Raw genomic sequence first — 22,121 nt, 5'->3', positions numbered from 1 at the left:
AGATATGTGCTTACCTCATCCTCTTTGCTTGTCATAAACTTGAAGACTACATGCTTGAGATATTTGAAATTGATGTCATCTTCTAGTTTGCTGTCAGAGCGTTGTGGCTGTGCTGCATCTTGCAGGGCGGTTTCTGCTTTTGCTGCACTGTCCCCAGCCGAGCCGCCATGGTCGACCGGGGGTGGCACATCACTAGCTGTGCAGGATGAGCCCTCAATATTGAGCACAGCAGTCACTGTGGCAGCACCTTGGTGGTTCTTGAGTTCCTTCTGTAGAGTTTTTTTCATGTCACTCATCCTCTGCTGCTGCAACTTCAGCATCTACCAGTGAAAAAGATGAAACAATTCATTAGACTTAGCCGCACTCAGAGTTAACTGTGCTTTTGAGTAATATTAACTTTAATGTTTATCTTGTAATGCATTAACCATTGTTTTGACAATTATAAATAACTTCAAAATAAAGTGACTGATTGTTGCCACAGCTTAAACTCTTATTCTATAACTGTAGCGCCTTGAAAAGATCCATAGCAATGACACTAGCTTTCAGTGTCGTTTGGCAGCTGCTTGGCATGGCACTGTGTGTCGCACATAGTTGCACATGGCCATGCCTTCCTCCAAGCTTATGGTTATTGAGCTTGCTCCCATCTCTTGCTTTTTCTGTGGGCTGCCATTGAGTTGTGCAGGTTGGCACACCTAATCATGGACTCCGAGATTACAGCAACTAGGCATCGTCAGAGCGGATGGGAGGATGCTAGTAGTAGTTCAGCGTACTTCAGAAACCACAGAACTAATGAATCAAAAAAGATAAAACAGTGTGGGACGGCCCTCAAATACGCACTGCAGGCGGCCACTTGATAACCCCTACTGGACGATGTACAGCATGTTTGGCTGTTCACGGTCACAGTTACCCTGTGAGTTTCATCATGATACAACAGTGCTCTCGCGACGTGAACCTGGGGATGGACTTTCTAAACGAAAATGGCACAGTGATTGACTTACAGACGAAAACCATAACGCTGACAACAAAACAGTCCACATCAGTGCAGCGACATTATCATTGCGCCCCACTGACCATCCTCGCCGATCAAGTAAGCGTCCTGCCAAATGCAAGTGTTATGGCATTTATCGAAATCGATGCACTCTCAAGTGGTGATGTAATCGTGGAAGAAAACCTACAGCTACTTCTCAACCACCAAGTTTGTGTCACACGTGGGGTCGTCCGGCTACACCAAGGCAGAGCCGCTGTGCTTATCACCAATTTCAGCGCGGAACACAAACACCTCAAGAAGGGCATGACAGTTGCATTCATGGAAGACTTTGCCGACATAAGCGATGCTCTAGCGCTCTCCGATTCCTCCCAAGCAGCACCGCCAATAACAATCAATGAGGCGAGCTTTGACATTAACCCCAACTTGCCACAACACAAACAGGAGAAGCTGCATCCCATCCTCTTGGAATATATGGAATGCTTTTCTATGTCATCGAAGATCCGAAAAACATCGTTAGCCAAGTATCATATAATTACTGATGAATCAGTTTGTTCGATCCGCCAAAGTCCCTACTGCGTGTCAGTGTGACAACATGATGCAATAAAGATGCAAGTTGAGGAGATTCTCTGTGACGACATAATACAACCCTCGAAGAACCCGTAGTTGTCACCCGTGGTGCTTGTGAAAAAGAAAGATCACTCTTTACGCTTCTGTATAGATTATCAGCGACTAAAAAGCGTCACCAAGAAGGACGTCTACCCACTGCCGAGAATCGATGATACGTTAGACCGACTGTGCGGCGCCAGGTACTTTTCCTTGATGGACTTCAGGAGCAGCTACTGGCAGATCGAGGTGCACAGTTTGGTAGCCACTAGAAGTATGATAGCCACCTTTTGGGCCCACAGTCCTGTATTTTTTCGCCGTCGCCAAGCGGTGCGTGTTGGCTTCTTTTTGGGCGCAAGTCAGCCCAATAAATTACTTTTTATTTTATTCCAGTTGTGGTCTCCCTCTCTACTGGTCTGCGCACCGTGCGGCGTATGGTCACCTACGCGACAATTATATGGCACATAATGTAGTAAGGAACTGCATCTGAGTCAACCACAGAGACAACTAGTCGAGCAGTGCACCGCTGCGTTGTTGTACAGGGGTAGACATTGGCCTGCAAAGAGTTCAGCTCTTAAACAACTTGAAAAATACAATTTTACACATTTATCTCTAGCAAGGTATTGATTATGCTGCCATGATAATTATTGGCAAATACCACATGCCTTGTTTTTTTCAGAGACTTGGTTCTCGAGAAGAACCACCTTGCTCTCCAGGTCGGACACGCTGGTGCTGTTGCTCACATTGGCCACAGCTTCCTTCTCTAACTGATTCACCTGCAACGAAGCAATACACCATCCCTCCCTTACAACAAGCCAATGTACAACACGCCAAAAACCTTTTTGCGACAAGGCTGCGTCCCTCAATCTGTTCCAAAAACACTCCACCATGAAAGCTCCCTAGGTAATTGAGTGTTTGCACAGCTGATTCATCTTTGTGCTATGCTTCGATACCTACCACCACAACAAAAAGAACACAAAGAGTAGTTATACGCTATCTTATTTCTCACTTTCGCATGCCGAAACATGTATGCGATTGTGAGGCATGAAGATGCTGGATTTACTTTGACCACCTGGATTTCATAAATTTTCAACTTTACCTAAGCACATGAGTGTCTTTACATTTTAACTCCATCGAAGTGCCACTTGTGTGGCCAGTAAATGAACCCATGATCTCGAGCACCACAACATTCAGGCTAAGCTACTGCAGCTGCTCTTGCCATGTGCACAGTGTGACATTTTTCACTTTCAAGAAGTTTCTTGATATAAACCACACTTTTGAGAGTAACAGTGCAAGACCTTCCGTGCTAGCTGAACACTGGCGTTTGGTGATAAGCTGATGACCTTTTTTGACGAATACATTCCTTCTAAACTCTAAGCAAGTCATCACAATAATGACAGACCATGGGTAAACAAGAAAATTCGAGCTTTAACTAGAATGAAATTCCGCCTTTATGCTGCACATTGAAGAAATTGCAAACAGACTGTTCATGAAGAAAATACGTAACTTGGGCTACAAAATAGAACATGACACTAAACAAAAACAGATATGCACTTGATAAAAAGCTCAAAGACACTCCCAAAGAATTCTGGAATATATTAAAGTCAACAGAAAAAAAGGTGAACAAGAACCCTAATCTACTGCCCGATGGACAAGCAGTCTGTGATGATTACGAGAAGGCTTGCACATATGTTTAATGTTTTAAATCGGTTTTCAACTTTATCAACTTCCTGAAATGCCGATTTATCCTACAAGAATAAAGAATATGCCCACTGTCACTGCCATATATAATGGTGTTCTTAAACTACTTACTAACCTAAAAAACATCCAGAGGCTCTGATGGCACACCAACCAAAGTAATCAAGGCACAACCACAGAAAATATATAATGTTTTAGTCATTTTATTCAATTAGTCTCTATACAGCAGTTCAATTCCAAACAAATTAAAAGCAGCAGCTGTTGTTCCCATTCATAAAAGTAGGCCTAAACATTCTATAAAGAAGTACAGACCGATCTCGCTTACTTTTGTTTGCTACAAAACAATAAAACATATGAGGTGTGTTATAAAAGTATGACACCGAGTTTGCAATTACCAAACTATTTAGCTTTTTCAAACAACATTATCTCCTTCAAAGTAGTTCCCTTGCGTAGCTAAACACTGGCACAGTCGTTGCCCCTCTTGGTAGCAGCGCAGGAAGCCCTCAACTGGTAGGGCTTTTAAATGGTCGGTAACAGTCTTTTGAATATTCTCCAGAGTTTCACAACGATGTTTTCAGAACATGTTTCAATTTTTGGAAAAGAAAAAAATCACAACAGCTCAAATCATGTGAACAAAGGGGTAGGGCCATGAGAGTCATGTGTTTTGAGGTAAAAAAAATTCACTTATGGCAAGCGCCGTGTGACACAGGTTATTATCCTGTTGAAGCATCCACTTGTCCGCAACTTCTCGTGTCACACAAATTTGTGTAAGATGAGACATTGCCGACAAGTGTTTGCCTGCTAAATCGTGTGAGACGAGGCATTGCACCCAAGTGCTTTGCATGTTCAAATCGCCGGTCAAAATTTGTGTGTGGTGAAGGTGTTGAAACTTGACTCTTCATAAATCATGCTTGGTGTTAAACGACGATCTCATCTCACAAGAGCCTTCATTTATTTATTTACAGTACCTAAAGTGCCCGCGTGAGGCATTCCTGTAGGGCAGAGACAATAACGTATCAGTAAACTTGACATTTATGCTTACTGATGATTGATTTCTGGGGTTTAACGTCCCAAAACCACCATATGATTATGAGAGACGCCGTAGTGGAGGGCTCCGGAAATTTCTACCACCTGGGGTTCTCTAACGTGCACACAAATCTGAGCACACGGGCCTACAACATTTCTGCCTCCACCAAAAATGCAGCCGCCGCAGCCGGGATTCGATCCCGCGACCTGCGGATCAGCAGCCGAGTACCTTAGTCACTAGACCACCACGGCGGGGCACATTTATGTTTACTGATATAATGGCTAATGAAATTGTAGCTGTAGGTATGCCAGTTAAATTCTCAGTGGGATGCAAAAATATCTCTTCTTTAATAGTAAAAGAATGCATAAATATCCTTTGTCTGCCTTTAAAAAAAATCTTTTATTTAAGTTAAAGAAAAATGCACTGTCAATTAATGTAAATAAAACTGAAGCTGTAATTTTTGATTTCATAAGTACCTACTACGCTTTATTCCTTTTACGTTTTAACTAATGCACGTTAGTGTGGAAAAGAATGGCTAATACTAATTTACAAAAAAAAATCATCTCTTCATAATAAAATCTTCTGTCAAATTTATAACTTTCCTCGCAGGCATACGACAGATCAATTGTTTAGTGAACATGAAATCGTCAATACAGTCAAATCTCACTACAACGAAACTGACGTGGCGCGAAAAAAATTTTGTTAAGGAGAAAATTTCGTAGCAGTGAAATTGAAAAAATATAGCTGATCTGAGCTAGCAAAACAAAGGAACGTTTAGTCTCAAAATTCAAAAAGTGTCCGCTGCTTCCCATTCTTTCCCAGCAGCATCACGACACTATTCTCCCCCATGCATTGCGAAGCCATGGTGAAAGGCACACTGAAACAAGGCCTACAACCGCTTTCGCGAATTAACCAAACAGCTGCATTAATACATTACCAGCAGCAGCTGTCTGCCATTAAAGTGTATCCGACACCGCCAAAATGGAGACAGGGGCTGTGTTTCAATACTCACCATAGACGGCTAAATAGACAGCTAAATTGACGGCGGCCATCTTAAGTCCTATTCCAATTCTCACGTAGCCGGCAAAATAGACAGCTCCGAGAAGACCGGATCGTAGACAAATACAATGCAGGCGTCTTTGCTGTCTAAACAAGATGGCGGCTCATCGAATAGCTCAGATAGATCGAATATCGCTGGAATGGTCGTTTTCACACAAGTTGACACTTTCCCAGACGCTCAATGTGAGTAACGTTTATTTGTTTTGGATTTCAACACGAAATAAGCCAGAAAATACAACTGTTATGTTTGTTTATTTTAGCTTTTTCTTCTTGACGCGAGGTGGCGCATTGTCGTGTAAAAGCAGTCTAAATGTGTTCCATTTCTTCACGGAGGAAGGAAAGGTTTCCTTTCTCCGTGCATTTCTTCATGGAGGAAGGAAAGGTTTCCTTTCTCCGTGCATTTCTCGGACAGCATGGGCTTGAAGCTGTCTTCTAATCAGTCTTTATAGACTGTCTACGTGCTGTCTAAGAATTGGAACACAGCCCGGGTATCGGGGAGCGGTGACTCTTGCCTTATTCTGTCATCCTTATCATCCACCACTCGCGGCTGGGTGATTTTGTTCATAATGTGGACGAACAGCTGCTCTGATTAGTTACCACAATGGCCAAGTGCAAACAAAATAATACGCATTGGCATCAAAAAAAGGCATCTTTCCACACAGCTGCGAGAAAGAAAACCATGAACTGAGCCACTGAGCTTCAGCTTCGGATCGTCTGCGGCTCAAAAGCAAGCCAGTGGCGAAAGCGGGGCAGTCTTATTGTCATCACTATCAAGCAATGACGGCGCCCATGCTCTCTGAACAGTTGCGGTTTTCGGTGGTGCCAACGTGTGTTTTAGACTTTGTCGTTGTATTTTCAAGTCTTGAAAATGCTTCAAAATATTAAAGACTGCGTTTACTGCATAGCAATAAATATCTAAGCCTAGAATTGTATGGTGAAATTTCATTGAAGCAGGATGGCAGAAAAAAAAAGTGTTTCTTGTGGTGACAATATTTATGCATTGACTCCTGTGGACTGGCGACAGGGAACTGTGAATTTTTCGTTATAGCGGAAATTTCGTTGAAGCGACGTTCATTGTAGTGGAGTTCGACTGTATCACAGATATCGCTTCCATGAAATGTTATCAACCAAAATACTCACATCTTCATCAGCCACCTTGAATACTTTTTTGTACAAGAACTAACTATGGACAACAATAAATTACATATCAGCTACATTACAATTAAACAAATTATATTCATTAGGTGTTGATATAGCAGATATCACCCTTTCTCAGCTTCCCAATATCTTATTAATGCTCCAGACAATTAAGACCTTACCTTTAAAGTTTGTAGTTAACAATTAGGAAAAACAATAAACAAAATTCAAGGAACGAGTTCAATCACCGCTACACGTAAATCATATGTTTAGTGTATTTGTGGTCTACATAATGCGACTTCTGATTTAAATTTCTATATATGTTCATTGCACTGTGATTTTTTGTTTTTTTTCGTTTTTGTCAGCGCAAGAGTCTGTAGCATGTTTGACAGCTTCATAATTCCTAATTTTGTTAATGTCGTGTACTTTTGTTAGCTATGGTGTTCTGTTACCGCCATTGCCACTGCCTTATATATATATAAGGGGGTGAGAATTTTGTCAAGCGGATAGTGGCTTCTATTCTCACCTCCTCCATCAACTGTGCATGGGTCAAAATAAACCACCACCACCATCATTATTATTATTATTATTATTATTATTATTATTAAAGGTCATCCTGATTTACAAGGCTGGTGACAAAAATACCAGAGAACTACCACTCCATTTGCATTTTAAGTACCGTAAATATTGTGTTCTAAAAACTAATAATTAAACGAATCATGTCTTTCCTAGAACACGAAAGTATTCTAACATCCTGTTGTGACGTCCCCGCAAACACGCACTGAACCCCGGTCCTTTCAAGATGTTTACGCTCGTTTCTCAAACCCACGCATTAAAAAAAAAAAGGCAAAGAAAACCTTCGGTGTAACGAATGGGCATTCCGGAGTGGAGTACTTGGAAGGAATATTTCTTCTGTTCTCGCGGGGCCCCCATCGCAAACACGAGGACCGGGTGGCGCCTTGTTGTCTACAGACAGTGTGACAGTGTAAGGTAGCAATAATCCGCGTGCACCCTTCAGATTTGTGGCATGGGGGAGCAGCACAGCACCTTTTGTTGGTTCGGGGAATGTGACCCTGCAGCAGCGCCTGTGCCGGATCCGGCCTGACTTTCCGTCAGCCTCCGTGGCTCCAGGGCTCATTACTGCGTTCTGCGCGAATGGCCACCCGCGGCGTTGAATGACGAAGAAGCGGCGGCTGCGGAGAATTTCGCGGGAGACACCGAGCTGCATGGAAACGTTGAGACTCGGTCTGCACATCGGCTCATCAAGTACCAGAAACCGGGGCGATTGGTTCGGCCGAAAACATTTCGGCACAGCACTGGAAACTCCAGACGATGGCCATTACAGATGACACTCTTTGTTGGAGCATTGAGACCATTGTTCGCTTGTAATTCATGTGTCTTCGGACAGCTCGCCCATCTTTCTCTCTGAGGCTTGAGTTTGTACATAGTTACTTGCTCGGCTTTGCTTGGGAGAGGGTTTTCTACTGGTGCGGGCCGCGGGGGCGGCCGTCGAAGATGACACACACCGACTGACAGAGAAATGTGTCATGTCAACAGTGGCAATTGGTTAGGTGCCACGGAGGGGCGGAGTCGGGTCCTACGAAAAGGGACTACGAGACGATGCGAAGAGAGTTGGAGGGACGATGCGATGAGCTCGAGATGATAGAGAGGAGGAATGGAAAAGGAAGATAACGGTGTGAAGAGATAGCGATGAGAGTCGATGAGATGATGACTGAGGCAGGGATGGTATGACGAGGAATGAAAGTTAGAGATGGGAAACGAGGTAGCGAGTGATTGCGGGACGTTATGAAAGAAGATTAAGATAGAAATCGCAGAGAGAGACAAAGAATTAGACGACGAAGACGAGGAAGACTGACAACACGGACCATTCGTGAGACGAACTTTATGCACCCTATTTAGACTAGCTTTGCAGGCAGGGAAGCAGCGCGTTGAGACATTGCGTGGTTTTATTCATTGATAACTTCATCATTTGTGTCGTCGTGTGTTTTCTTTATATATGCATACCCTTGTATTGTTGCAGTTACTTTCTTTACGTGCCTACCCTGTGTCGAATGTCGCGAGTGTCTAAATCATGTGTTATAATTTTGTATAGTGGTTGATGTACGCGGGTATACGATGCTTGCAGTTAGTAATAAATTAAATGAATCAGTAAACAGAAACAGGTCGTAGCGTCTCTTACTTCCAGGCCCCAGTACGAATCCCTGTATGTGAGAAGTGATTGAGACACATAGCCAAGAAAGAACCGGATAGACAAGGGATTGAGTGGTCTTCCCTCTCTTTGGTAATCGGTGGCGTAGCGGGGGACGTCTCACTGTCAACATGGGTTTGAAAAGGGTAGGTCAAGTGACGCAGCTTCATTGTCACTCTCAAAACTTATCAAATATAAATAACAAAAGAACAGTTGTAGGTCAATTTCTTGATAGAAAAACAAAGCTTATGATACTGTAAACTGCAGTATATTAATAAATAAACTAGAATGCTTTCGTGGAAAGCTTACAGCTTTCGTGGAATATGTCTTGAGTGTTTCGAAGTTATCTGGAAAACAGTAAACAAACAGTAAAACTTGCCAATACCCAACCAGAGTTTCTTGCAGTAACTATAAGAGTACTCCAAGGTTCAGTTCTCGGCACAATATGTTTTTCACTGTACATATATATATTTTTTGTTATTGTAACTTTCACATCCATGTAACAAAAAACTTCGCAAACACTTGTTTGGTCCCATAGCCTAACTGGCTAGTAGAGGGACCAATTGTGTGACATACCAACATACTTGCGCAAGCAGTTACACAGCGACAAAAAACATCAACCTGGATATAATGTTTAAACCAGAAAAAAGCAAAAAACATATGATTGAACTATACAAAGAAACATAGCGCAGAACATAGCTACTTATAGCACACAATAATAATAGCACTAGAATAATACTAATCATAATAATAATAAAAATACTAAATGACTATGCAGACGTATTATTTAGAAAGTTCGCATGAAGTGCATGCTTCATGGCCAATGGAAAATTTCTAGCCTCTTTCACATCAGTCGGTATCGCATTCCATATGAGAGCGCCGTGAAATTCTATGAGCCTTCGACCGTAGGCATTTCTGGCTACTGGTAAATTAAAACAGTGATTCGCTGCAGCTCTTGTACAGCGTGCGGGTAACGTAAAGGTGCTTAATGGTAATGGGTCATCACGTTTTATTATCCCATGCACTATATCAGCAAAACTAGACACATGAACAGAGTCCAGTGGAAGTACACACATCATTTGAAACAGTGGTTTTGCAGTATCCGTCCTGTTTGAGTGTGTAATAATCCGGACTGCCCTTTTTTGCAGGCGGCTAATACATTTCAAATGAGTTTTATATGTACTGCCCCACGATGCTATACGGTAGCTCAAGTGACTGTGCACGAATGCAAAATATAGGATGCGCAAAATTGATGCGCCAAAACATTCACGGGCTTTTAGTAGCGTGTGACACCCATATGCTAGCTTGGAGCATGTCTTTTGTATATGCGATTTCCAGTTCATGTCCGAGTCAAACATGACCCCTAAGTACTTAAACGAGGCTACTGGCTGTAGCAGTGCCGTATCTAAAACCAAGTTGAAACCTGCGAAGTCGAGTTCTTTTTTCCTAGAGTGAAAGACCATGTATTTAGTTTTCTCTGTGTTGATATTAAGGTGGTTTCGTTTAAACCATACTTGTACTCTCTGTAACTCTTCGTTGATTTTATCTTCGATGTCTCTTAAGCTGTCACCAACAAAGATTAGTGCCGTATCGTCTGCGTACATTAAAGCTTCTGAATATAGTAGGATGGAGGGAAAATCGTTAACGTACAGGGAAAAAAGAGTGGGGTCCAATAACTGAGCCTTGTGATACCCCGGAGACTATTGATTGAGTAGAAGACTCGACGCCATTCATCCCTACACGTTGCTGGCGGTAGGATAGGTATGATTTGAAAAGCTGGTGAATTTTGCCTCGAAAACCGTAGTCATGAAGCTTACTTAACATGATGTTGTGGTTGACGGAATCGAAAGCTTTTCTTATGTCTAAAAAAACTACGACAGCTATCTTATTGTTATTCAAGGCTTTGTTAATTTGTTGGGTTAATACCAAAACTGCAGTAGATGTAGATCTGTGTGCTCGAAAACCATGCTGGTTTGAGCAAATTATATTATGTTTGAATGCAAATGATGTTATCTGCACTGATGGGATTTTTTCAAAAATTGTATTAATTACACTTAACAAAGATATTGGTCTGTAATTAGATGCACCTGATCGGTCTCCATCTTTGTATACAGGGACAACTTTGCCCAACTTAAGCTCATTTGGGTATATACCACAGTCCTGCCAGTCTTGAAACATGTGCAGCAAATAGTCTGCCAGAATGTCTATGTTATTTTTTATATTCACGACCTACCTAACGTGGCAAAAAACTTTTTCATATTTATGTATACTGATGATACAGCACTCATATGCGCTCAAGATTCTTTTGACTAAACCATATGATGTGCGATCTCGGAGCTTGCTGACATTCAACAAAGATTCTCTTCAAACAGACTAACTTTAAATACACAGGAAACCAAGGACATTGTGTTTACTTCACTGCACAAAACCCCCGAGGAACACGCATGCACACTTGTAATAAGTAAATCAGCGCTAGAACGAGTACAATCAATAAAATACCTAGGCATTGTCTTGATAAAAATTGTAACTGGAGACCTCATATTGCTGAAGTCTGCAAAAAACTGCGTAAAGCCTATTTTCTTCTATACGAATGTCAAGACATCTTTAATGTATCGACCTCACAAGTAATTTACTTGTGTGTAATTTCCATGTGTTATAACTTTAGTAAAATATTTGTGTTTGTATTCTAGTTTTCGTGGGCAAATGACAAGAATGTTTCAAGATTACTGTTTGAATGAATCCCAAGTAGCCTTTGGCTAAAAATAAAGATGAATTTTTGACACTGTTGTATTCTGTAAACGATTTTTTATGTCAATTCAATTCAAGTAATATATTTCTGATTAAAGATAAAGAAAAAAACAGAATGGCAACAAGCCATTAACACATAAAAGAAATACAGCTACATTATAAAGCATCCAAGTGTGACACATAATTAGCAAGACATGGGGGAAAAAGCAAGAGAAAAATATGTGTAAATAAAATAAACACAAGCACACTTATAAACAGTGATGCCACCGAGGTCTTCCAATATGGAGCGATTTTTGGAGCAGCAAAATTTTTATATTGGAGCACTTTGGAGCAGCGAAATTTTTCAGTTTAAAGACGTCTGAAGAAGCTAAATTTTCCATTTTGGAGCAATGTGAAGCAGCTAACTTCAAATCCTGGAGGAAAAGCAAGTTGCATTTACATTCAAGGACATGAAAAATTATTCTGAGAATCTTGTGATGAGTTATAAATATTGTGAGCATTATTCATACACCGTCATCTTATCATATGTACATAGTCATCATCATCAGTCTGACCTGTGTTGTGGGGCAGAGGCTCGGAAAGTAAAAGAAGTGTCTTGCAGCCAAAACGTTGCCTTACAAGTAAGTGATGGAGAGTGCTTTCTAGTTCCCTGATCCTCTCCCTGGATCACTTTTCGTTATTTTCGACTACAAACCATTCCTGGAGCTCCGGTCAGGTCGCCATCTGTATAGTCAGCCCACGGTCATGTCGCAAGAGGAGCACAACATGGCTCCATTTACCCCGCCTGCTCCCATGGGCATGCCTTCTTGGACTGTCACCGCCCCTCAAAAAGATCTTCCGATGTTCGCCGGCCTTCGCGGTGAAGACGTTGAAGACTGGTTGGATGAGTATGACCGTGGAGTGCGGTTAACTATTGGCATGATTCTGTGAAGCTGTCCCGCGTACCGTTCTATCTGATGGGGGTCGCTAAGACTTAGTTTTTCAAGCACCAGCTGGGTTTCCTAGACTGGCCTACTTTTAAGCAGCAGCTCCGTCAGATATTTGCCAACCCTTCTGTCCGTACAGACATAGCCAAACAGAAGCTGGCTGAACGTGTTCAGCACTGCGATGCATGCTATACCTCGTACATTGAAGATGTCCTCGCCCTATGCCATCGCGTCGACTGCTCAATGGCGGAGCATGACCGCGTTTGCCACCTACTCAAGGGCATAGGCGCCGTTGCATTGAACGCTTTAGCAGCAAAGAACCCCACCACGGTCGCGAATATCATCAGTACGTGTCAGTGACTCTATGACCTTCAACTTATACGTTTACAACCTGACACAGCAGATCTCAGGCCAAAGCATGACAGTAAGCTACGTGCGTTGATATGGTCCATGATCCGCGAGGAGCTGCAACTCCAGGCCACTTCGTCGTCTTATGAGCTCAACATGACGCCTTCTACAGCAGCCTCTGCAACATCGTGAGGGAGGAACTAGCGTCCATGACGTATGAGCAAATCCCTAGCTCCAAAGCCGACGTGCGCTCAGGTGGTTGCAGCGTCACCTTCTCAGCAATCACTGCAGTATGGGTCAACTGCGCAGCCTTCGCTGAATGTCCTCGCCCCAAAGGCAGTGCCTCCTTCTTTCCATGCCTGGCGTCCATCTCGGTTAAGTTGCTATTTATTTTTTTATTTATACAATACTGCAGACCAATTTAATGGTCCAAGCAGGACGGGCAGAAAAAAAAGAATGTTCACGCACATACAATGCAATGCAATGTAACAAAAACAATGAAGCAACAAAACGCAGAATTCACTTGGAACTACAAAATAAACAAGCCACGGTGAAACCGACTTTTCGCACAAACATAGCAGGGTTTCCAATCCAAATAAAACTAGAAAATCACGCACAACTTCAAGAAACATTGCTCAAAACTCGAACGTCAGTAATTAAAAGTTTCTAAAATGATCGTGTAGGGCTGTCATAAAATTTTCACTAAAAATTCTTTCTGGCAATTTATTCCAGTCATCTACCGTGCGTGGAAAATATGAAAACTTAAAGGTATTTGTTCGGGCAAAGAATGGGGATAAACTGTGGCTATGTGTGTGTCGTGTTTTCCTCGTGGTGGACGGACTAATGAATGGAGTGGGTGATAATCCAGTCTTACACTTAATTAGGGATTCCATAAAAGCTAAGCGGGCAATTTGGCGTCTAATGTGTAGTGGTTGGATTTTATTGAGTGCCATGATACCTGACGGAGAATCACTTCTTTTATATTTATTATAAATAAAACGAACAGCCCTCCTCTGAACCTTCTCCAATTCGTTAATGTTTTTGTTCGTGTGCGGGTCCCAAACAACCGCTGCATACTCCAGTTTAGGCCTAATTATGGAATTATACGCTAAAAGCTTAACGTTACTAGGTGTACCTCGAAGTTTATGTCGTAAAAGACCAAGTTTTTTTAGCGCTGAAGAAGTTACCTGCTGAACGTGGTCGTTCCAATCTAATCTGGAGTTCAATACGATACCTAGGTATTTAAACTTACTAACCTCCTCGATTAAGGTGTTTTTAATTTTGTACCGGAAAGTTATGGGGTTTCGTTTCCTGGTTACACGTAAAAGAACTGTTTTTGTAGTGCTAATTTTCATGCCCCATTTGTCGCACCAAGATGATATGTCACATAAAGCCCTATCTAGCCGATGTTGATCAGAAGCAGACTGCACTTCAGTATAAATCATGATATCATCCGCGAACATTCCAATATTCACAGTATCACCAACCACAGACACTAAATCATTAACATACAACAAAAAAAGCAGGGGCCCCAGCACACTTCCCTGGGGCACACCTGATGTCACTGTTAGAGAAGAGGAACAAGTACCATCGATGTCTACAAATTGCGTTCGATCTTTCAAATATGAATTAACCCAATTTACAAGTGTAGAAGGAATTCCTGCTTGTTTAAGTTTTAAAAGAAGGCTACCGTGAGGAACCCTGTCGAATGCCTTGCTTAAGTCTAAAAACAAAACATCAATTTGCCCGGAGTGATCTAAGATTGAACTAAAACTATGAACGGCGGTGACCAACTGCATAACGGTAGAAAATCCCTTTCTAAAACCATGTTGGAAGGGACTCAATGTTTTATTTTTTTCCAGTACATTAAGAATATGGTTAGCTACAATATGTTCTATCATCTTGCAACAACAGCACGTTAAGGAAATTGGTCGATAATTGTAAACATAGAAACGGTCTCCATTTTTAAAAACTGGAATTACCCTAGCCATAAGCCAATCATGGGGCAGCACGGACGTCCGAAAAGATTCACGAAAAATTACTGTCAAAAACCGAGCTAAAGATTCTGCATAGCGACGCAGAAAGGCGTTCGGGATTTCATCCAGGCCAGTAGTGCACTTAGGATCTAATCGCAGAAGCATTTCAAAAACTCCTTCAAAAGAAACAAGCTCGATCTGTTCCAAATGAGCCTCCATATAAAATTCATCACCTTGATCGTTTGAAAACACAGAATGAAAAAAGGAATTGAAAGCATTAGCAATGGAGAGACGAGATGTTTCCATCTTGCCATCAACCAATAATTGATCGACCGATTTACGTGCACTACGGATGTGATTCCAGAACTTTCCTGGATCGTTTAAAATGAACTGAGGCAAACTTTCGCAAAAATACCGTTTCCTTGCGGATTTTACGCTGCTCGAAAGTTTGGAGACTAACCTATTTAAGACATCACAATCGGGACTGCGAGTCTTCTTGATACGTTTAATTCGCCGTTTTAGGTGAATAATATCTCGGTTAATCCATGGATTGACCCTTTTGGTTCGTTTTTTCTTATCAGGTATAAAAGACTTTAAACAAAATTTGCAATGCTCTTTAAACATTTCCCACAAATGCCGCACATCATTACCTTGAAAGCTTTCGTAAGCTATGTCAAGGTAATCCAAAACAGACTCGTCCCTCGCCCTGGAGTAGTCTTTGACATATGTATGCTTAACTCCCGCCAAACGTTTTTAAGGTTCTAGAAAGACATTGGTAACTACAACCTTGTGATCAGAAATCCCGTCACTTACATGTAATGAATAATCAGAAAAACTGCGATCTAAGAACACAAGATCGAGTACGGACCTAGCTGTACCGCAAATTCTGGTGGGCTCAAGGACAACCTGGTTTAAATTATGAGTTAGCATGATGTCAGATAGAATATCAGAGTGCTCTGCGGCTCCGACACATCCAGTAGGCCAATCAATACCTGGTAGATTGATATCGCCAACAAGCATAAGCCTGGTTTTGCGGAAACTAAACAAATGATCTTGGAGCTTTCGCAAATAAGAAGAATCAGAACTGGGAGGTCTGTACAGCGCACATAGGACGAAAGTGAAACTAGAAAATGTTATCTTGAGAAGCAGGCTTTCGTGGTCTTCTATTTGATTTAAAACCACAGCTTTCACATTTTTCTTTAACAGAACAGCCACACCCCCCCCCTCGTGACCCACGGTCACGTCTGAAGACCGAAAACGATAAAGGAAAGACGCAGTCGTCAGTGATATCGCTGGTTAATCAAGTCTCAGTTATTACTGCTACGTCGGGGTTGTGCGCAAGTAATGCAATTTCCAGGGATTGGGATTTATTGACAACACTTTGGGCATTCATATTCAATACAATGAGCCTGTTGCGTTAAGAATCGCTGCCGGGATCATGTCACTTCGACTGCGACTGCGCGGGGGACAAAATGAGCTTCATTCGTGTACCTGTTAAATCATCCCAAACATATGTTTCGTCATTAATTTTAAGTTTATCGTCATAAAGTTTTGGATCCAGCCCTTCATCCTTATCCTTGCATGCCGATTCCCAGAGAAGTTTTCGCTTGCGGAGAGTTTCTTTGGAATAATCATTGTGAATGTAAATTTTCGAGCCTTTCAGCTTCTTAACGTTACTGAAAACAGCCATCTTCTCATTGAAGTCTTGGAAGTACAAGATTACTGGTCGGGTTTTTTGCTCGCCTCTATCGCTATCATTTTCACTGTTACCGGTCTCCTTGATGCGTTTTCCCAGTCTGTGGATACGCCCAACGGATGCAACCTTCACACCAAGCCATTTATCAAAGATGTTGCCGATAACCTTCTCCTTCAGTTCATTTTCAGATTCTGATTTAGCCTCGGGTACACCAAAAACAAGCAAATTTGACCGCCGGCTGTAATCTTCAAGATTCACTACCTTTTGCTGTTGCGAAATAACCGACTTATGGAGCGACTGCAGATGTTGTTCGATTGGTGCTATAGGCTGCAGGGAAGTTTGAAAACCTGTCACATGTTTTTCGATCTGTTCAAGTCTAGCCATTACACTGCAAAGCGAAGCATCAAGCTTGCATTGCAAGGCTTTCATTTCGGATATATCGTTCTGCATTGACTCCTGGGATTTTATAATCTTATCTAAAGATTTCTGGATATCTGGACCAGGGTTACTCTCAACATCGCCACACAACAATATTTCGAATACAGAAAAACACACGTACGCAATGCAAAGACAGCGCCGAGGGCACGGCAGAACCACTAGTAGCATGTCATCACTTCGACAAGAAGAATCATGACCAACCTGGATAAGCAAAACGGGTGGCATGCTTAGAGCCAAGTTCGACAGCGGTTCGCCGTGCCCAGTGAAGACGAAGCGATGCAGCTCTTCTTTTATACCCGGTGGCCCTGGTGACGTCACACCTCCAGCGAAGTGGCCGATAGGCGGACAGTCAGGCGCCGGTGCGTCATGCCAAGATGTCACGTTCGTAGTTGATACCGGTGGATTGCCGAGGTTGCAGAGCACGTTGTTGAAACCAGCGAAACCAAGAAGAACCTGGATAAGCAAAACGGGTGGCATGCTTAGAGCCAAGTTCGACAGCGGTTCGCCGTGCCCAGTGCGGATTATTGCGGAATACGTGACCACATGTCACGGTTCTGTCGTCGACGCCAAGATGAAAGGCGTGGCTATGGCAACTTCGAAAGGAATGAGTTCGCTCCTGCTCCACAACATCGCCACCCATACCAACTGTGCCGACGCAGCTCACCATCTCCACAGCAATTCAATGCAGCCAGTACCTTCCGCTCCTCGCACCGTCGCCTATGCGCAATTTCTTGTCACCACTTCGTCCGGCTACCACGGCGTTTGATCATCACCTGAAAAACTAAACAGTGCAGTTTCAGGAGGGAAAGCTGTATTTTGCGGACTGCATCAAACTCCTCCGGAACGCCCCTCGAATGTATTTTTAGTGTGTGATGAAGGTATATGAACTGAAGCCTTAGTGAACACAGGTGACAGAGGTGGACACAGGTGCAGTTGTTAGTCTGGACTTGTGTTCCCGTTTGTGCAAAGTGAAGACACCGTATGATGGCACTCCCCTTTGCTGTGCTCATGCGGTTTTTGTTCAGCCTTCTGGTGTTTGCACAGCACGAGTTTTTATTGAGGGCATCCTTCACCATATACAGTTCCTCATTTTGTCATCATGTACTAATGCGCTCATTTTAGGATGGGACTTTCTCTCATCAGCTTCAGCCGTGATATCTTGCCGTCAGAGGGTCATTCGCATGTCAGATACTCTGCTTTCATCTGATAACGATGCTCATAGGCAGCGCTTCGTAACCGCTGATGACTGTTTCATTCCTCCAGGTAATGCGAATATTCTGACCCTGACATCAGATAAGATCAGTACTGGTGATGCTTTCCTAGCACCGTGTGGACGCTACATCGCTGGTGCACTTATCATCGCTTTTAGCCTGGCACAATTTACGGCAGTTAACCCTACTTTTTTGCCTGTTGCACTGCCCCAGGGCACCATTGTGATTTGCTTCACAGATATCGAACCACTTTCTCTGGTGCCCCTTCACACAGACTCGCCATCTTTCTCTCGAGTACTGATGACCATGCTACAACAGCTGCTTTAATAGCCACAATAAATCCCAATTTCACGTCAGCACAAAAGCAAGAACTTTTGGGGATGCTTCAAAAACACAGCGCTTCATTTGATGTCAATTCCAAGCTTTTGGGTCGCACTTCCGCCGCCGTGCATCGAATTGATATGGAAGGCGATACAATTGTACACCGCCGCCCATATTGAGTGTCGTCCGCAAAGAGGAAAATCATTGAGCACAATGTTGCTGATATGCTCAAACGAGATGTTATCGGGCCTTCGTCCAGCTCGTGGTCATCACCTGTAGTGCTAGTCCGAAAGAAGAATGGTTCGGTGCGATTCTGCGTCGATTATCGAGCACTTAATAAGATCATGCGCAAAGACGTGTACCCGATGCTACGAGTCGACGACGCACTTGACTCTCTCCAAGGCGCTGAAATTTTCTCCAGCCTCGATTTACGGTCTGGTTATTGGCAAATAGCTATGCACGAAGGGGACAAAAAAAAACTGCCTTTGCAACACCAGATGGGCTGTATGAATTCAACTCATGCCATTCGGTTTATGTAATGCTCCTGCCACCTTTGAACGCATGATCGACACAGTTCTACGCAGCCTAAAATGAAAAACATGTCTCTGTTATTTAGATGACATCGTCATTTTCTCCTCTTCTTTTTCTCAGCATCTTGATCGTTTGGACGAACTTTTGACGTGTATTTCTAATGCTGGACTTCAGCTAAACACAAAAAAGTGCCATTTCGCCAACAAGAACATCAACGTGTTGGGCCACCTTGTCAGCAAAAATGGCGTTTGGCCGGATCCTGACAAGCTTGCTGCCGTGATATGCTTCCCTCGGCCAGAAAATCAGAAACACCTACGAAGTTTCCTGGGCCTGGCGTTCTACTTCCGCCACTTCATCAGTGATTTTGCTGCCATCGCGTAACCACTGCTCAAGCTGCTGATATTCAAATGAACTTTCACTAGGAACGACGAATGCGAGCGTGCCTTTCAAGCCTTCAAGCATGCATCCTTTAACATCCGACTCTGTTCTGTGCCATTTCGACGAGAACGCACATACATGTCTGCACACCGATGCGAGTGGCCATGGCATTGGTGCAGTTCTTTTACAGCGGGATGCCACTTCATGGGAAAAAGTTATTGAGTATGCTAGTTGTGCTCTTATGGCTGCTAAACAGAACTACTTCATAACTGAGCAGGAGTGCCTCGCTGTTGCTTAGGCCATACAAAAATTTTGACAGTATCTTTACGGACGCCACTTTACAGTTATTACAGACCATCACGCCTTGTGCTGGCTATCGTCATTAAGAAACTTGTCTGGTCGCCTCGGTCGTTGGGTGCTCTGCCTACAAGAGTACGATTTTGACCTCACCTATAAGTCTGGCAAAAGACACCAAGATGCAGATGCTCTCTCTCCCTGCCCCCTTCCATGTCATCATCGAGTACGTGAGCTGATTGCTCATCTGGTGGGGAAGACACTGCGTCACCCATCACATTATCACACCTTGCGGTTATCGACACGCCGGCTTTAAATCGCTACACCGAGTTCCCCACACGGCAGCGTGATGATCTATATTGCAATTGCATTATCCAACGCCTAAATGGCATATCACCTACTCCTAATGCTAGATTGTGCCAACAACTACGACACTTTAAGCTCTATAACAATGTGCTCTATCGTTACGTTTACACTACTGATGGACACCGCAGGGCTCCAGTACTTCCGCGTTCTCTATGTCACCAAGTCCTCAAAGCCTTTCACGAAGACCCATGCGCAGGTCACTTGGAATTTCACAAAACACAAAGCCGCGTCAGGAAACATTTTTTCTGGCCTGGCATCTCTACCTTTGTGGCCAAATACGTTGCATCTTGCCATCTGTGTCAACGGCGGAAGCGACGACCAACTTCGTCTCCTGCTGGCCTTCTGCAACCCATCCCGTGTCCCACGACTCCTTTCGCCATCGTTGGCATAGACCTACTCGGACCTCTCCCCATCACGCCAGCAGGTAATCATTGGATTGTGACTGCTGTCGATCACCTGACACGGTACGAAGAGATTGCTGCACTACGCACAAGTTCTGCTTCAGACGTTGCAGACTTCTTTCTCAATGCCATTGTATTGCGTTGCGGTGCACCACACGTACTCCTGAGTGATCGCGGTAAGACGTTCCTGTCTACCATAATCTAAACCCTGCTCACAACCTGTGGCACAGTACATAAGATGACGTCAGCCTACCACCCCCAAACTAATGGGCTGACAGAGAGATTTTATCGGACACTAACAGACATGCTATCAATGTACATCACACCAAATCACGACAACTGGGATACGATTTTGCCTTTTGTGACATTTGCCCATAACACCGCTGTTCAAAGAACTACTGCAGCTACTCACCTTTCTACCTTGTGTACGGCTGTTCACCAACATTCACCATCAATGTCTCTTTCCTAAATATTCCAACTGACGCCTCGGCAACCGTATCAGAGCAATTCATCACAAGGCTCGAGGAATGTCAGCAACGGGCTCACCTTAATACAAAAGCCAATCAGCAAGATCACAAGCAACGCTACGACAGCTCTCATCGTGATGTCTCTTTCAGTACAGGGGATGAAGCGTTGCTTTGGACGCCCATTCGTACTCCAGGATTGTGTGACAAGTTTCAGTCACGCTTCACTGGACCCTATACAATCAATGAACAAACGTCACCAGTGAACTATCATGTCACTCCCACCGACATTTCTTCGGATCGATTGCTGTCAAGGTTCGGAGATTGTCGAGGTATTGCGTCTGAAGCCGTTTCTGGTGCGTCTGCTGGTGCGTCTGAAGACGACACCAGCATACTAAATTATCTAATTATAAAGTTTTCGTCCTTCGAAGAATTGTCGAATGATAGTTCCACGACCATTGAAATATTATGGTCTCAGTTAAAAGAAATTATGCACCACTGTATTAATACCTTTGTACCTCTTAGAGTGAAAAAAATTAAGAAACACAACCCGTGGATAACACGTGAGGTAATACATGCGAAACGCAAAGTAAAGCGAATACGAAAGAGAATGAAACGAAAACCCGGAGCAGTAACAGTAAATAATTTGACTGCTGCTGTGAGTGACCTAAAAACAAAAATCAAAACAGCGAAGAGCAACTATTTCACTAAAACGTTGCCAAACTTTCTAAAAAATTCACCCAGCAAGTTTTGGAGCTACCTAAAGCCTGCAAAAAACAACAAAAGCAACACACCCCCGGAAAAAGATAACCCGATCACTGCAGACAAAATGAACAACTATTTCAAGTCTGTATTCACTGTCGATGACGGAAACATTCCAGACATCGACACTAGTGCGGAAGGTACCCTGGAATCGATTATTGTCAATGAGGCCGGTGTCATAAATCTCTTGTTAAACTTGGACACAAAAAAAGGAGCAGGGCCTGACAACATTCCTAACATCTTTCTTGTAAGATATGCAGAGGTGCTAGCTAAACATCTGTGCGTCATGTTTAACAAATCACTATCAACGTGCTCTTTACCTGTGGAGTGGAAAAAGGCCAAAGTTGTTCCTGTGCATAAAGGAGGATGCGGAAATGATATATCTAACTTTAGACCTATATCCCTGGCATGTACAATCTGTAAAATCTTGGAGCACATAATTCTTAAACAAATAACTGTTTTCCTAGAAGAAAAACGTATATTATCTCCCTATCAGCATGGCTTTGGCCAAGGTCTTTCAACCATAACTCAATTAGTGGA

General features: G+C 43.1%; 1 protein-coding gene across 1 annotated transcript in view; it reads right to left on the bottom strand.

The window, feature by feature from the left end:
* LOC119165910 (golgin subfamily A member 1) overlaps positions 1–22,121 on the bottom strand; it is a 687,968-nt gene that overhangs the window by 6,309 nt on the left and 659,538 nt on the right. Inside the window, exons 16-18 of the mRNA XM_075884494.1 lie at positions 17,055–17,306; positions 2,257–2,367; positions 15–320 (exon numbers count right to left, since the gene is read on the bottom strand). Coding sequence (XP_075740609.1) covers positions 15–320; positions 2,257–2,367; positions 17,055–17,306 — 669 coding nt within the window. The remainder of the gene's footprint in view (positions 1–14; positions 321–2,256; positions 2,368–17,054; positions 17,307–22,121) is intronic.

This window comes from Rhipicephalus microplus, unplaced genomic scaffold (genome assembly GCF_043290135.1).
Source record: "Rhipicephalus microplus isolate Deutch F79 unplaced genomic scaffold, USDA_Rmic scaffold_34, whole genome shotgun sequence".
Classification (NCBI taxonomy): domain Eukaryota; kingdom Metazoa; phylum Arthropoda; class Arachnida; order Ixodida; family Ixodidae; genus Rhipicephalus; species Rhipicephalus microplus.
The sequence above is the reverse complement of the archived record's forward strand: the minus strand, read 5'-3'. Positions and strand labels throughout refer to the sequence as shown.